The 18,339-nt window shown below is 37.8% G+C and overlaps 1 protein-coding gene across 8 annotated transcripts in view; it reads right to left on the bottom strand.

The window, feature by feature from the left end:
• LOC112161503 (protein kinase C epsilon type) overlaps nt 1–18,339 on the bottom strand; it is a 118,975-nt gene that overhangs the window by 13,814 nt on the left and 86,822 nt on the right. For all 8 annotated transcript variants that reach the window (XR_002921896.2, XR_004949131.1, XR_002921897.2 and 5 more), the window contains exon 11: nt 14,698–14,852. Coding sequence is in view for 5 of the 8 variants with exons in the window: in XM_024296669.2 (XP_024152437.1) it covers nt 14,698–14,852 (155 nt within the window). In the remaining 3 variants the exon portion in view is untranslated. The remainder of the gene's footprint in view (nt 1–14,697; nt 14,853–18,339) is intronic.

The raw sequence follows: 18,339 nt of genomic DNA, 5'->3' as shown, positions 1-18,339 counted from the left end.
ATAAGCTGAATTTGAAGATGCTGAAGTTGATAGTTAAAAACACTAAAATTGATTGTTGAAAATGCTGAAGCTAATAGCTAGCTGAAATATTAGCTAAATTCCAAATTAGCCAAAAAAAAACTGAAAAGTCCAGTTTAGCCAAAATAGCTAGTATGCAGCTGAAATATTAGCTAAACTCCAAAATAGCCTAAAAAACCTTAATAAATGCTAAAATAGTCCAAAAAGTTTGAATAATGCTATTGCAACTTTCAAATTTACTACACTCTAAGTCCATATAATATAAAACAACGACTAATCGACTAATAAATTAAGCATCAACTAATTTAATAGTCGATTAGTCGACTAATTGTGGCAGCCCTGGTGAGAACACACTGAGAATCAATCGCAGGGCTAAATATTGCGATATATCGCAATATCAATATTTTGCCACACCCCTAATCAGGATATGTATCACATCATGATATCACGTGTATCGCGATACGTATCGCTTCGCTAGACCCTATTAACTAAACATTGAGCAAGAAGGATTATTTTGAGGAAATTCAATCGTAGTCATTAAAATTAAATTAATATTAAAATATTAAAATATTATTATCTTAATGTTGCTTCAAGAAACAATAAAAATGGTCTGAAGCTTCTCTGCTGCACCGTCAGCGGCACACACATAACACACACAAAGCAATCAGGCTGGATTGAGAGCGCTTCCTGTGCTCCGTGGTAATCTTGAGTGATTTTTCCATTACGTCCTCAACAGTAGCCCCTGCGCTCTGTGACAGCTAACCTCTCCCCCTTCTCTCTTCGCCCCGTCCTTCCACCCCTCCGTCCCCTCCTCGGAGTGGCCGAATGTTCCAGACACATCTGTTCAAATACACAAACACTCACAAACTGTTGCCTGTGGTATATTTATCTGCACAGGGTCACCGCATGAGAGACGCATCGGGGTGGGAACATATTAAAATAAATAAACTGGAGGGTTCCATTTTTTAATCACGTCAGGAATGAACCAATAACTCGTACAAATTAAAACAAACCATGAAAAAGTGCTGTAGTGTTTAGGGTCTGCAGTATGGACCGTTGGTCTTACTGGTTTTAGCACATTTCTACAAGACTCTTTCCAGAATCTTTGCTGGATTTCTTGGTCAAATGAAGTTCTCTGCACATCATGAAGAAACGTCTATAAAGCCAATACCAGACAGGTTCATGAAACCTTAAAATAATAGACCTCTCTGTTGTATTGTGTATATTTATATGAAGATTTTTGTGGGTGAATTTGCCTAGTTTCCCCTCTCTTGGTGGGTGGAGTGCTCCTGCCCCAGGTAGAGGAGTCAAAGTATCTTGTGGTCTTGTGCACAATTGAGTGAAGACTGGAGTGTGGTCTGTTGTAGTGAAGAGAGAGCTGAGCCAGAAAACAAAGCTCTCAATTTTCTGGTCATCTTCCTTCCAGCATTCATCTATGGCCATGAGTTCTGGGTCGAGACCGAAAGAACGACATCCTGAATACAAGCGGCTGGAATGACTTTCCTCCGGAGGGTGGCTGGGCGCTCCCTTAGAGATGGGGGAGAAGCTCGGAGTAGAGCCGCTTCTCCAATTTGAGAGGAGTCAGTTGAGGTGGCTCGGGCATCTGGTCCTGGAGGCCTCCTTGGAGAGGTGTTCCGGGCCTGTCCTACTGGGTGGAGACCCCGAGGAAGACCCAGGACATGCTGGAGAGACTACGTCTATGTCCAAATTCCCCCGACTCACTATTTAGTGTGTTTGCCATTTTCTATCCGAATCTACAAATTCGAAAAATCGAGTTCACTAGAAATTTCCCAGAAGTCTTTGCAAAAAACTAGAGTATAGACCACAATGCACTGCAGTCAACATTTTTTGGCAAAAATGTGTTTAAATGTGATTTTTTAAGTAAACCATCCACATGTTCTTCACCAGAACACTGGAGTCACAAATAGACGTCGGAAATGTTCGTATTGATTCAATTTTCTCTTTGTGAGATCAATGACGTCACATATGGCGTTTAGAAAAACAAAATAAAAGTAGTGAGCATGGTGTCGGAATTGCTTTTAAAATCCGGGGCACTATACAGTCCCGCATTATATATTTTTTAGTAGTTAGGGATTAGGGGGAATTCGTCTCTCAGCTGGCCTGGGAACGCCTTGAGGTCCCCCCAGAGGATCTGGAGGAAGTGACCGGGGAGAGGGAAGTCTGGGCATCTTTGGTTAGACTGCCTCCCCCACGACCCGGTCAGGATGAGTGGAAGGCGATGGATGGGTTAGTGGATGGATGGATGAAATTTGCCTATTTTTGAACAATGGTGAAAATGTATAAATAAATAAATACATTTGAGAAACCAACAAATTTCCCAGTCTTACCAAGTGAGGAAGGATTGTATATCAAACCTTACTTTGAAAGGAAAACAAACACTTAAATATTCTGTGGTAGGACTCTAATATAACTACTTTATTAATCAAGAAAAGTTATTGCTGATGAAGGTGTTCCTGTAAGTTGTTGAGGCATATTTGAACTCAATCGGAGGTTTATTTTATGGTATAAAATATTTTACATTGTTAGTATTCTGATTGTTTTCTCCTCATTTTAATCAATGGAAGGATTGAGGCAGAACCCACTGTTATTATTTCCTAGTTCATTAAATTCTACCAATTTAAAACCTTAGCTTACACAAAAATTCACCAAAAATATCACACAAGTCAGGAATAATGACTGTATTTTTTTAATGAAGTCAATGACTTTGTCTTTAAAATTTTGTAATATTAAATAGATGAAGTTAAACATTAATGGTGTTTTTATCAATACACAAAACACCTTCATGAACCTTAAGATTAAAGTGAAACATTATTATCTCTGTTGAGCAAACTCATCTTACATAGTTGTTTCATTTCTAAAAAACATTTTGTGAACTTTTGCTTCAATCAATACGAGGGCTGTCAAATTATCGCCGTATTCATGAGTAAATAATTACAGACAAATGTCTCCCTTTTTTTTTTTTAATCACGTCAACCTCTTTTCATAGTTCTTACTATTATCTATTATGTAAGGGATAAACGAGATTTCTATTATCAGAAACCGATAAACAACACAAAGGCCTGATGGTGTTGGACGGCTGTTCTTCACATTTCATTCATTTCTGATAATCGACATCTCAGAGGACGTTTTCCCGCTTCTACTATGGTTGTTTATGGAAAAATCTCGTTATGTTCTTCTCTTACTACTAGTTTTTGTCCAGATTACGAAGAAAAAAATGGTTTAATTGGTTACAAATTATTGGGAATTAAAAAAATAAAAACAACTTGCATTTGATCTGATTAAAACCCGATTACATATATTATGTGTGTTTTATTTGTGTTTGTTTTCTATTTTCTAATCAATTCATTTCATTATTTCTGTAATGAGTTTGAAATAATTGTGTTTTGTCCTGTATTTTCATAATCCATGCTTGAAATAAACCAATCAAGTAATTAATCGCTCAAAAACATTAATTGGACGACAGCACTAATCAAAAGTTTGTCACATGATGATAAAGTGATGCTGATACTTAAAAGAATGAAAACTGTGCATTGGTGATTTGTAATGATTTTAAAAGCCAAGTTGTTAAAACTACACAATATTAGTCTACTATGTATGACAAATAATGGCATGTTTTCTCATAAAAAATGAATGAACAAATTTAAAAAAAAGATACAAATATAACAAAAACAATCGAATAGGCTGGCATTGGCAGAATTACATTTTTCATAATTAATGATTATATTGTGTATTTTTTCCCCCTGTTGTATTTGACTGATTGTGTCTGATCTCCACACATTTTTAGAACAACACCCAACCCTCCAAACAACTGAACGGTTGTGTATGTGTGTTTGCTCAGAAGCAAGGCCCCCACCAAACCAGTCTTAACCTGCTCTGTTAACTGTTTCACCTCAAAACATCCCCTCAGGCTACATTTAGCCTCTGAAAAACCAGCAATCGCTCGCTCCGGTCCTGCGTTTCTATGAGGACGCTGGACTGCTGGGGTGAAGGGAGGGCTGGCCATCAGTAAAAGGGCGGAGAGAGGAAAGAGAGTAAGGACAAAACGTTCCCAAAAACACACTTGCTCCTTTTTCCTCAGGACAACAACGTGGGCAAAAGTGGGATAGGACCGACAGAAAGGATCAGGTAGCTCGCTTGACTGAGCTGTCATGAATTAACACGCAGCATGTGTGTTTTCTCTGGCAGCCTCTGACAGAGTAATATTCACCATCAAAACAGCATGACTGAGAAAACACAGCTCAAGGTCCAAACCATTAATCTTTGTGTTGGAGAATGTCAGCTGCTGTCGGCTCATTTTAAACCCTCAAACTCAAGCGAATTCCTTCTAGAGTAGAACAAAATCAAGCCAACGATGTCCAGAAAACACCGAAGGGAAAGCCTCTAACAGCAAGAGTTAGTATAAGACCACAGAGTAAACCAGAGCAAAGCTGTCAATCTTACAGCGGGCGGTCTTTGGCATCTCCACCAGCACTCGCTGCAAATTAGAGCAACCACCTGCCAAATGGTTAGTCAGCGATTTACTTCAGTGCCTGACAGTCGATCTGTCTTTGAGCAAACAGACGTATACGAAGGACAAACCCTGTGGTGCTATGACATATGGGTCTGAACTGCTTTCAGTTTTCTAGTCCTGCAGTCATCGCCATCTTCACCGGATATAACATCATCTAAGCCCTGCTCTTTCAGAGATCTGCAAACATGCCTGTCAGCTGTTAAGATGAAGCCAGTAAGGCCTTAATAGAATTGATGACTCGGCAATCATTTGTCATTCAAAAGGCCATGTCTCATCTAACACAGTATAACTCGCAAAAGCAAATGGGTCAACACATTCTCATCACCAAGTCGTCACATACTGACGTTTAGTTAAGGACCCCTCTGCATCACTTTTTAACGTTTTGGGTGTCTCCAACTCGTCATTTTTTGACCTGCTGGCTGTTCGTAACATTAAGGGTCCGCAACCCTCAGGACGCAGTACCAGACATACTGGCGGACTGGTCCTCGGGACGCATCCAGTACTGGTGCCCAAACCCAAACCCTGTAACGCTTTGCATATGGTACCACGTCTGGTACTGCATCTGGCACCACGTTCTGTGCCGGGTTTGGGTACTGGAACAGTTCCGGTTCGTGGCCCGAGGTTGGGAACCCGTGATTTAATGGGAACAGCCAGCACGTCAAAAACATCAAGTTAGGGACACCTAAAATATCAAAAGTGACGTGTAGGGAGCCCAAACCATACATCCATATATGACGAGTTGGGAGACAGACTGTTGAATTGGATTGCAAAAACTCACTGCCAGTGGATACTCAATCCAACCACAGAGGTAAAGGAAAACGTTGAACCCCAGTTGAAGTCTTTACATTTTTAAGATAGGAGGTTTAAAGAAAGGTATAGGAAACTCCAGACCTCGAGGGCTGCTGTCTCTGCAAGATTTCCAGATATCCAAGCCCTACTCATGACTGCCATTTTGCATGCAACTTATTATTGATGATTGAATTCAATTTCATTGACAATACCAATTAGACACTAGTAGACTGTTAGAAGCTGGGGAAAGTATGTTGCACTGGGGTGCTGTCCGCTATTTCTATTAACTACACCATTTATTTTTTATTTAGTTCCCCATGGCTCTGTTTGGTGCAGTGTGATTCATGTGTTGTCCCTCTGTCCCACACCCCTCCAGGGGAGGGATTTCAGGTGGCTTGTCTGTGCTCCTATCCTTGGCAGAGGCCTGTGCCGCATAACAAGACACTGAAAAGTATGTAAGAACCGTTTTCAACAGCGTGAAAATAAGTGTTCTAACAAATAAACATTTAGACTTTTTTTCTGTCTGTTAAAATGACAATAAGATAAAATGCCTTATATTTGTCCGTGGTTCCATAATGGTTCCATAATGGTTCCATAATAATACTCATATTTCATTGTCCTTGTGATAATGACAATAAAGGCCTATCTATCTATCTATATATAAAGGCCTATCTAATGCCTGGCTCTGGTGGCTGTTTTGGTCCAGTTGTTCCATTCTAAGCACGGAGCGTACTTGGACTGATTGGAACCGAATCGAGACCACCTCAAAAGATGGGTCAGAGAGCGGTTCCTGGTCCCAGATCAGGGTCTGCTTGGGTGGACTCAAAATGTGTTCTGGATTATTGGTAGAAACAAACTCTTGTTCATTTTATCCAATCAAACTGTGTTCAGCCTGAAAACAACCGAAGGCTTAAAGCGAACCAAAGCAGGCTGACATTAACTTGGTTCCAGTTAAGTTTCACTTCCAAACCAGCCTCAACGAGAAAGCAAAGTGTTTCACACAATAACTGAATGCAACAGTTATTTGTAGGAGTCAATCGTATTATTTATTGGACGTCCTAAAAACTGGAAAAACCGTCCAAGAAAAGCTTGTTTTAGTGCCCAAATCTACTAGATGTGTCTTCAAATTTACTGTTTGAGACAAAAAAGAGTAAATATTTCTTTCCAAGTCATAGTCTACTCTTTGGCATTGGCACTAATAATCTGAAATGTTAACCTCTTTATTGAACAAAAAAAAGTTTTAAATCCTTTATAAGTTCCTGTATTTTGTTGATTTATGGCTCCTGAAGCAGACTGGCTGGACTCCAAAAACTAACTACGTAACATAAAAGTAACACAATAAAATGCAAAACAAGGCTCAGTTTTTGAGTCGCTCGATATTAAATCTAAATTGTGCCAATCCAAATAAGAAACAAAAAGCATGAAACATATTCTCACCGTTTAAACTTTTTAATTGCCCCCTCCCTACCCCCACTTCTTATTAATATAACCATTGTCACATTAGAGAGGGGAACAATGAGTCGTGGCCAGCAGGCACCAGCAGGACTGGACCTGCGGCTCCGACATCACGTATTCAAAACAACCACACAACAGGACAGAAAGGCACAAAAAGGAAAACGCGTTGATGTGTATTTGATATTGGAAGGAAGTTTTTATTGGTTTTATCCCGTTCCACTTTTACGCAACAGACTGTTTGTGTTTCATGTTATTTATGGCACTTCCAAACCACTAAATCTGCTTATTTCCCAACGCTCTAAGGTGAAGTTTTGCAAACAGTTGAACACTCCTGAAATATATTTCTCTTTCATTCCATGAGCTGAAACTGAACGGCATCTTATGTGTCCATGAAAAGCAGATTTTTGTCTCTGGAAATTGAAAAAAGGCCAACTGTCTGTTACAAAAACTGCTCAGTCATCATTGCAACACAAAAGTCTTACGAAAGAACTGATCAGCACAAAACAGGAATGAACTGAGCATCATAACGCAGACTCCACCTCATCATAATTCATTTATTTTTTAAACAAACAAAAAGTAATTTTAATTCACGACAAATGTGGAACATTCTTGATTTTCTCAATAGTTGCTTTTTTTTAATGAAAATTTGCTTTTTTTATCTCATAAATCTGCTAAAAATGTAATACAAAACAATCATCTGAGACAAATCAAAAAGATAAAAATGAAACTTTTTTTCCGCAAAAACAACTTTTTTATGAGATGGAACTAACTTTAACCCTTTAACTGCCTGCTCAACCAAACAGTGGGACATATTTGGAAAATATGTTTTTTAAAATAGTGAAAGTGTGTATTACTCCCCAAGGTACGGAGTCTCTAAAGGAGCATTAATAAAAAAAATTGAAATACATTTTTTTTTTTCCAAAAATGGAAAAAAAAAATTCTCATTACTAACTGATGCGCACCAGTTAGTAACGAAAATTTCTTTTCAGTTTAATTTTTAGAATTTTTTTTCAAAAACTATCTGGTGTGCATCAGTTACTAACTAAAAATTTAAGTTGGAAAAAAATTCTGGTTAGTAACTGATGCACACCAACAGGAACATTTTACTTTTCTTAAAATTGAAGTAATGAAAATGAATAAATTATTTCCAGATTTTTTTACCTAAATTTTTAATGGAGCCCCTCTGTATTTTTAGATAAATAATATATATATATATATATATACATATATATATATATATATATATATATATATATATATATTTCACTTCTTTTTTTGAGTTCAGTACAAAGGCAATAATCAGCAGAAGAAATACATTTTTTTGTGTTTTTTTGTGTAATTAAAGGGTTAACCACATTGTACCGTTTTCGGCCATGCTTTGCTTGCTAGTTTATATCAGTTGGACTATTTGTTCTCAAAAACAAAAATCATTAAAAAAAAAGTACTGGAATACTCTAAACAAACAAAATCCTCCAATCTCCTAAAGTTGGTCGATGGTAAACTATAAACCGCATTAACCAAGTGTTTCTGATGTTACAATATTAGGTAGTATATTTAATTTCTTGACAGCTGTAAGTAAGTCACTTGAGTTTGTAAAAAGACAATCAAAAGAAAAAGGACAACAAGCAGATTGAGAGGAAACACAGGAAGGACGTGCGATGCAGAAGATCCTTTACCGTGTTTGACCTTTCATGTCTGGATCGACACCAATACCCTTTTTTAGCTCCCAGCGTTCTTTGCAGGTTTAGTCGCCTTATTTTGCAAATTCATGGCTTTTGGGAGCGTGCATATGGCCGGTTACCACGCAGCTGCTGCTGGACTGCATGCACAGCTGAGAGCACAAACACGGCTCATTTCTATGGAAAAGCTGTTTTGGTAACATAACACGGATACACGCACAAGAAGAATAGAGATATAATGACAAAAATGCAAGGAGGAAAACTTTTATTGACCTGTATTACTATTTAAATGTTGACAGATTTATTTCAAATTGACAAAAATGAAGTTAAAAATGATAAATGTGCTGTGGCTTTCCAAATGTTTATTTGATTTTTAGTGTTCCAAAGGTAATATATGATCATATATACGGATATAGTTTACTCTGAAATGCTGAAGTAAATCATGGTATGGCCCCTTTAAGCTAACTAAAAATAAAGACAATAAAGATTATGGTTTATTCAACTTTTAATGAATCACGCAGCCTCTCTCCTTTATTAGTTTTTGTGATTAAAACAAGATGAAATCAAATGAGAGAGATAAGGAATATACTTTCCATCAAACTCATTTTGACAGGTGACCTTTGGCCCTGCACCATCCATCAAACTCATTTTGACAGGTGACCTTTGACCTTACACCATCCATCAAACTCATTTTGACAGGTGCCCCGTCCCTCAAGATGAAGTAACAATTTAATATCATTTTTATATATATAATAAAAGGGTCTATAGGGTCAAAGGTCACCTGTCAAATTGAGTTTGATGGAAAGTATATTCCTTATCTCTCTCATGAGGTCGGCTTCAGAAACAAGGAACCATTTTTCACTAGAGATAAAGTTTTGGTCTCACTGACTCAAATGATGAAAAAAGTTTGTTTTTGGGTGCTGAAGACTCACAACTTTGTTCTATTTTACTACACTCTGACTCCATAGAATATAAATTAACGACACACTATTAAATTAGTCGTCGACTATTTTAATAGTCGATTAGTTGTCGATTAGTCGACTAATCGTGGCAGCAATATTTTGCATGACTTTTTAAAGTTACAAAACCAATGTTGAATTGTATTTTCTGAACTCTGGCAGCTAAGTGCTAACATAGATGACCGCCAAATATTGATGACATCATCAAGTGGAAGTGATGTCCGAATTCAAAGACACTATATTTCCACAGCTCTTCGTTTGGGGGCTAAATTTAGTACCGGTAATAGGGAGAGAATTGCGATCCGGCCTTAGAAGGTGGTAAAGCCCTACTTAAGTATACACCATTTACTGTTTTTACCACAAAAAGTAACAAAAAAAATTGATTTTGCCAGAAAAACTATGGAATACAACAGACTGGTATTGCACTTTCTAATTGACGATGGATTTCTTTTCAATAAAAATTTTAGGTTTTTTTTTTGGTTAAAAAGTTTGTTTGTGTTTGTTTTGGGCACCTAAATATAACTTTTTAAGATGGAAAAACCAAGAGAGTTTGTAAATAAAAACTGTTTTACAGTATAAAAAAGCCTGAACGCTGAAAAGGCGTGGTTATGTTAGGAAAAAATAGGTGAAAAAAAGTTAAAAGGCTTCATCAGGTAGTTACATTTCTTTAAAGGGAGTTTCTATTTTTAAAAACAGAATTTTATTTTTAGCAACCTGCCGATGTAACCAAAGGAAACATAACAAATACTGATAAATCTTGGGAAACCCACGTCTCCCTTTGAAACCAAACCTGTTCTGTTGTGTACATAAACATTGTGCACGATAAGAAAGTAGAAGCACCTCATTAAACTTCACATTCATGTCAAGTACAGGGAAAAAAGGACAAATCTTCCTTCCTTTCTTTCATCAAGTACATCTCTGGAGCAAACAGCTCTACGTTGCCCTGCACCACCATCCATCACAATAGTGTTATGCTTCACATTGCGTGTTCTTTTTGTGCGACCGGCTTTGTGTTCGCTATTAGCCGACAATAATATTATGGCTGAGGGGGCCGATACAGACAAATGATACCTGGAGCGGGGGGGACAGTGAGGTCATCTCCAGCAGCGGTCGCACTCTTCCCGGGTCGAAAGTTCGACTTTTATAACCAGCAAAAATATTTAGAAATCTGTTTCATTGTGGCTAAAAGCTAAAATCTACCATGAAGGCCCAACAACAAACATGGTTTTGTGCAGAAATGAGTTTCTGTGTGAAGGATTCAACCCAAAAAAGACCTCAACGGTTCTAAGTTTAGACCGGTTGGAAAACAGACATCACATGGAGGATGTTTTCAAAGTCATTCACATTCATTCGGCTGTGGTGAGTTGCAGCCTGATAACTGTTGTTTGGATTCCCAAATACCACAGTGGAGTTAATCTAACAAACACAACGTTTAAAGACAGAGAGTTCTAAAATGAAACATTCAGGAATATAGATTGTTTTTTTATGTCTTATTAGTAACAACTGGCAATAAATGATCTTTGACTTGGAACAAAGTCAACTTTTAGGACACAATAGCTGCATTTTCATTTGACTGTGAAAATGCGCAAATTGGATTTTGAGGGGCCAAAACCATGAAAAAAATAACTTTTTAAGTGTATTATACTGCTCAATTGTCACTTTAAAGAACCCCAAAGTAGGATTTTGATCAGTTTATGCATTTCTGAGTAATCCGGTGCTCACAACAAAGGCCCCTCCCATACCCAAAAAACGAGCGGTTCCTCCTGTGCTGATGTCACAGAGTGAGACCGCCCCTTTCAGGAAGAGTCTGCTCCGCCCCCAGGCTAACACAAAGGCCCAACCTGAATTCTTTCCTGCTCCCTTCCCCTTCATTTGGCCCTCCAAAGAGAGTTATGAAGAATTAGTGTCTCATATTTTGCACGTCACTTTCGTTCAATGACGTCATCAGTAATCGGCAGTCTGCTAGCTTTAGTGCGGAGCTCCCAGCGCTTGAATATACATAACAGCAGCGGTTTTAAAAGGTCATGCTAAAACAAAAAGTCATTACTTACATTTAAATGTAAAATTCTGTGGTTAGGAGAACATCCACGCAAAGAAAAGTGCTTCATAGTACGACGCGGTTTAGCTTTGCCATGGAGGACTTTATATCCCTCCGTTTGGGGGCGTCGAATTTAAAAAATACATTTCCCGGACACCTCTTGGACTTAAACTGCCCCTTCAAATTTAGCAAAACTGCAATGGAAACACGTTTTTCTGAATTAAGTGAGTCATGTGACCAACAAACAGATACTACAAAAGGTCCCACAGCATCACATCTCATCATAAGTCATGAGGAATAGTTGGATCCTCAGCTCCACTGTGAAATAACCAACCACCATTTCTCAAAATTGCTTCATTGCTTCATCCGTGGCCTGACTAAGACGCCGACGTCTCCTTTGATAGATGACGATGAGCGCTAAAGCCACGGCACAAATCGGAATGTGTCTGCTGTAAATCAAAGAATTTTTCTACATCTGTGTTTCTGAATGACTTAATGTGTGAGTCAGTTTGTATTTATTTGCATAAGTAGGATTTAATGGAAACAGTGTGACTGCAAAATTGTGTTTTTTTGCGTATATGTGTGATGAGAATACAGGTACAGACAACTCCACTTTTCTAAAAGCATGCTACTTACATTTAAACAATTACACCAAAGTTAGATTACAATGAAGTCTCATGACTTTGAAGCGGTTTGGATTCTTTAGCCTCTGTTGTATAAGAAGTGTCTGAAGCGTAAATGTTGTGACATCACTGCAACAAAATGAAGTTTTATGGACTTACTCGTTGACTAGGCTCTTTCCATTTCCCCCTTACCAAACCACCTCAGCTCTTACAGTAGATAACCGCCACAAAGCCATACAAAATAGGATTTCCTGGAAGATAACTTCACTGTTTTTTATGATTTCCTTTCACAGGACTAAAAATAGCAAGATGTTTGAGTTTCAGATTCCTACATTTGCTGTGAACAAATCCAACTATCAATAAAGGTAAAAAAAAACCAGGTTTCTGCATATTTTTAAAGATAATCAAAGTCAATTGAAGTGCTTTTAGCACGAACATGTAAAAGATTAGCAGTTTGAAGACCTTGGAAAGCCATCCTTTCCATTGTACTTCAGGTTTACCTTAAACTAGTCCCATTGCAGGCTTGTTAAGCCTTGGTAACATGTATAGTCTCGTACGGGTGCTGCAGGTTTCTGAGCTGTCCAGGTCCATGGAGGGTCGTAGAGAGGAGCGGCTGCATCTTAACAGGTATATACCAGGGCAACGGAAGATACGTGATCATCAGCTATGATTTTATAAAAACTCATACAAGTCATATTTTGGTAAAGCTGGATGAGAAAAACATTGTCAGTAAATGTGATAAAATGTGTTAATGGGTTTGCTTCATTCTTCATTCTTTAATGTTTATTTTTTTCATTTAGTTCTCCACGCCTGTTTTTGGTGCAGTGTGATTCACGTGTTGTCCTTTTTGTGGACCTCGCCTTTGGCTCGACTCGCGCCCCCAGTAGCATCTGGATGAAGCCCACCTGCTCCACTAATTAAACATGCAGTTGTAGAGTTAGATAAGCTAATTCTTCTTTAACAGTCTCGGTACATCGCCTCTCCATTATGGGAGAGGATCTCTACCTCATGTGGACATCTCTAAGGCTTCTTCTGTTTTGGTCCCGGAATCTGTTTTAAGAGTTTTTCCTTACTGAAAAGGGGGGTCTAAGTTCAGGGATAACTAGTTTAGTGTGTTTAGTTAAGTCATCAGCTATTGTTTGTGTTTTATGACTGATTTGAGGTTTTTGGACAACTGTATTGTAATATTGGGCTACATAACCTCGTATGTAATCTTTCTCGCTAACAATTTTAGGACTATTAACAACAATTTTGGTTAAGGTGCAGCACAGGTGCAGGTGTCACGTTCAGGTACAGTTTTGAATCCAAACCCTCATGGAGTAGAGATATAACTACAATCACCAATTTATTCTTAAAACATGGAAATGTGTTTCAACAGCTGATAGATTAGAAATGTTGATGTCTGAACAAACCATGGAATTCCTAAAACCTAAATATTTGCTTTTTCATGTTAAGTAAAGATCACTGATACCAACTACTGGTGAGTAGAAATGAAAAAAAATCCCCCTAAAAAATGTAATTGCCTTGAAAAAAAAAAGTATTTTAATGTTACGAAAATAAATAAAAAATAATTCAAAGAGAACAGATTAATGCAGATAGACAGCATACAAATCATTTTTCAGGACTCAAAATCAGATGAGTATAGAAGCTTGATAAGAACTTTACCAGATAAACCTTTCACAAATTTGCTTCAAAAGCGGGACATCGAGGGAACAGAATAAAGAAACAAAGTAGAATTAAGAAAGTTGAATGCATAAGTGATCAAAAAGTAGTAAAACACAGCATAGCTACAGTCCTCTTACCATGTTCCGACCTCAGATGAACACCAGATGACATAATACACCCTGTGATTATTTGTGTAACAAAAACAAAGCCAAATCCTGCATTAAGGCCAAACGACTGCAGCCTCTACTTCCAACAGAAATCATTCCAGACCATTTGTGGTTTGTGCAAATACTATTTGCTGTACCGTCAGGCTTGTTTTTCAAGAAGAAAGTTCTTTAAATGTAATCTACAGATCTCTTTAATTAAAAAAATACATGAATAACAGATGAATACGTCATGTGCTGTTGTCAATCTGATCAAATGCTGCCGTTACGCCAATGAAAACCTTTAAAAAATATTATATCTGACAAGAAATGTATTCATTTTATTATTGGTAAGTGCTGGAACCTTTTAAGTGCAAAAAAGCAATTTTTTCTCTGTTTACAGTATCTCTTTTGCTATTTTTATATGTATAGATTTGCAAGAGAAAGCATGTGAATTCTTTGAGAGTTCCTCAATTTCTGTAAAAGATGGACACATGATCAGGGGTCTCAAACTGCCGGCCCGCGGGCCATTTTCGGCCCTCAAGTCGATATTGTGTAGACAGTGGACGTAAAAAGACATTTTTGGCACAAATGGAACCCCATACGATCCAGCCTCCGCCAGACTCGGCCTTCAGTGATCTTAAGGTGTGTCCAGTTTATCAATTAAGCCAAGTAATTCCAAAGGGGTCACATATTTTTTCTTACAGCTGGAAAATATTTGGGCCATGAAGAAAAACTCTGAATCAAGTTTTATGAATCAAAAAAGAAGGCAGGAATCCTCTGACTGGGTTATTTACCTGTAAACAACTCCATGGCGGTGCAAGAACATCAGCGCAGAGGTGACCTCGGCGGCGTAGAAACGAGATCGAGCTTCGTCAAACTTCCGCGACCGCTGGATCTGGAACATCAGGTCGCCGCCATTTACGTACTCCATCACAAAGAATAAACGGTCCTGCAGAGAGAAAACGAGTCTACTGCAATGGCGGCATATAAACAACATTTGCAGAATGAATCGATTATTCCCTTGAGTTTCCAAATATAACAAAGAATTTTTGACAAAAGATAATAATTATGGCTGTGAAAGTTGATGCTCGATTAATAGAACATAATTAATGCATTGATGTGTATTAACGTCTTCAGGCGTCCTGCTGTGCAGCTGTGAGATCAGCGTAATAAAACTGTCTAAAATAAACTTTACCCTTTTTTATATTTTGTGATTGAGATTTTATTAAATTAAAGAGATAATATGGCTTTTATTTGTAGTTTTTGGACACAACCGATCTTTTATTTTAATAAATAAAGCAGCGAACGAACGTCAATCTGACGGCTGTAATGCAGCAGCAACGCACCTGCTATGGGGGAGTTAAACGGAGCTGTCCAACCACAAGGAAACACTATTATTTTATTTTGGGATGAAGACTGACATTAATTTTCCACAATAACGAGCATCATCATTGTCTGAAAATTGTGGAAACTCTGCAGTTCACCGCGAAAGTCCCGCCCACCGAGGTCACGGAGGGCAAGCAGTTCAGAGAAGACAGACACGCCCCCACCTGGGTAAATTCTAGCCGAGCCGACCTGAAATCCAGCTGGAACAAACTTCCTCCAAAAAATAGTTTGATTATTTTTCACAAGCACAATAAAGAACGTTTGAGAAAAAAAAAGAAAAATCTGGAAAAAAATACAGAATTCCAGGAAAAAAGTCAAATGGACATCAGTGAGAAATTCTGATTTTTGGGCTTCCTGGTGTGACTTTAGTCTGGATTTTTTTTATTTTAATTCAAAAACATGTTGATTAGTTTGCTGACAAATTTTGTTCTTGTTGTTTGAATAAAATTACAATTAGAACGTTCATTCTATGTTATAAAAACAGCAAAATGAATCACATTGTTCCAGATAGAATTTTCGGTTTTTGCATAATTTTATGTCTAATGTGTAAATATTACATGGAAAAATGACAAAATAAAGGAAGTGTCACATAGGAGAGGTTGTTCTGATTAAAATGATGCCAAATAAGCAAACAGGTAGTCTTTCAAATTCAAAATACGGAAAATTCAAAAGTAGAAAAGTTTTAGACCTAAACTGAGTTTTAGGTTCCAAAGGGTTAAAAATAAATGTTCTAAATGTATAATTTTGCATGTGATTTCATATTATGATCTTTTGCAGATAATAAGTGGCCGGCAAATACTGTTACTAAAAAATAAAATAATAATGTTGATTAATTGCAACTAATTTTTTCCAGATTTGTGATTAGTTTGTTAATTTTTTTAATAAATTCCCAGCCCTAAAATCAATATATAATTTTTCTATCCGCCACTTTTCGTTTCTGAAACTAGTGCTGGGTGATACAACGATATATATTATAGAAAAGTGTCTATTGTGCCTTTTCTCTTCCATTGTTTCTACTGTTTCACCAGTTTATTTTTATTGCTGAACTTTTGTGCAAAAATGTGTTTTCCTACTGAAATGTTCCGATTCAGTTACATGTTACCTGAAAGATCAAAGTCAGAGAAAAGTAAGAAATGACATTTTTGTGATATTTTTTCAGAGAATAACTTAGAATATACTTTACTCTGGTATATCGTAATCCTGATATAAAATAATCTATATTGTGATAAACAATTGTTTCCATGTTGCACAGCACTAACCAAAACCACTTCAATCAAGTTTCCTCTTAGACCCCAGAATCCTACCTTTAAAACCTGTTTTGAGCACGAGCCGCTCTACTGTGCATTTGTGACCACTGCCGCTGGAGCGCTTCCTTCCACAAACAGAAAACAGCCACTGCAGTACACAACGCCCCCCAGCTCCATTCTCTAAAGAATCTCTGGAAGAAAACAGCCTGCTTCCTGAACTCCAGCTCACTTTCTTCATATAGGAAATTAGACTGTGTTTTTGTGTGGAGGGGGGTTGCGATATAAACAGCAGCATATATAAGACCTGAGGAGGGGTCTGTCAGAGTCGCTACGTGAGTGTTGAGAGCATGCAGCGCTGCAGCGGCGGTGAGGGGAAGAAAACACGCACATGTATGTATACATAGAACATATATGTTTAAACACATTTGAATTGACAATAAAAAAGTTCAGCAGAAAAAATAAATAAACAAATAAGGCAAGCAAAGCCCAGAAAGATAATGTAGCCAAAATACTGTGCTAAAGTAGCAGTGAAATGCATCTTTGTTTTGGAAAAACCATCAGTAGATTTGTGGAACATAGCAAAAATAAATAAACGGGACGCTTTGAGAAACCTCTGCAGGTTCTGACTCATCAGGTACGGGTGGCTGATTTCACTGCATTCCTCTCAGTATTTTCTAAGATGACCTCAGACTCTTGTCTTTCCTTTGGTATCAGTTGAAATGGGGCCTCAGGATGAAATGTTACATAACTGACCAATGGTCCACCTCCGAGTGATTTTTTTTCGTCTTGTAAGCGACTTTAAACAGGATGCTGAAATAGTTTGTTTAAATGTACCCAAAGTCCTGGCTGGCCCCACCCAATCAAACATGAATAAACATTTCCTGACTGTAATTACAAATGTACAGATACAGGCTTCCTACTGCCAGCACACACACACAAACACACAACACACACACAGACGGCGTCCTGGTTCTATAGGCATCCAGCCAATGATCTGCTGGATCTGATGATTATCTGACACTTATGTGTGCATGTCTCCAACGTCTCTGTGCTGCCCGGCTGCAATGTATGTATGCCAAGTCTGTGCATGCAACTTACACAAGCTCAAGCCATTAACTCATGCTGTTTACTGTTGCAAATACTTGCAAACATGGACAAAATTAAAGAAAAAACATCCATGTATCGTTGGCAAAGAGCTCCAACTCTTCAGTGATGCAATCAGCCCACATTAAATGCAAAAGCCACAAATTCTCCGCATAGACGACTTTACCTTTCTAAGCAAGAACCGACACGTTTCTAAAGACAGTTGCAAAGGTTTGATTTTGACGGAATTCTTTTAAGGCACTACAGCTGCAAAAACACAAGGCTTAATCTGAAGGTATGGACAATTTATAATGTCTTAAATTGTCCCAGTCAGGGTTTAAGGACAGAATAATACACCTCAGGAAATGATCAAAGTCTTAGTTGACTAAAACAGGATTGATTTTTGCATTAGTATTAGTACTCTTAAGATTTAGGTAGAGCGGAGCCTCGTCATATTCCAGTTCACCTTTTGTGGACTCGCCGTTTCACTTAATGTTGCATGCTTTTCTTTTCTTTTAAGTTTTATTTTTAACTGCGCACTGTGTCGTGCATCCTGATTGGCTGTTGACCTTGTCAATCAATCTCTTCCAAGCCAAGTCTTCTGTACAGAATGCATTCAGCTTGCCACACTTACAGAAGATCCTTGTTTTCATTCTACAATATTGAACTTATTTTTCTAAACTTTGAGAGTTTTAACAAAAGAAAAGTTTGAAAATATGA

Source organism: Oryzias melastigma, linkage group LG15 (assembly GCF_002922805.2).
Source record: "Oryzias melastigma strain HK-1 linkage group LG15, ASM292280v2, whole genome shotgun sequence".
NCBI classification, from domain to species: domain Eukaryota; kingdom Metazoa; phylum Chordata; class Actinopteri; order Beloniformes; family Adrianichthyidae; genus Oryzias; species Oryzias melastigma.
Note: the sequence above shows the minus strand (reverse complement) of the source record. Positions and strands in the feature narration are given on the sequence as shown.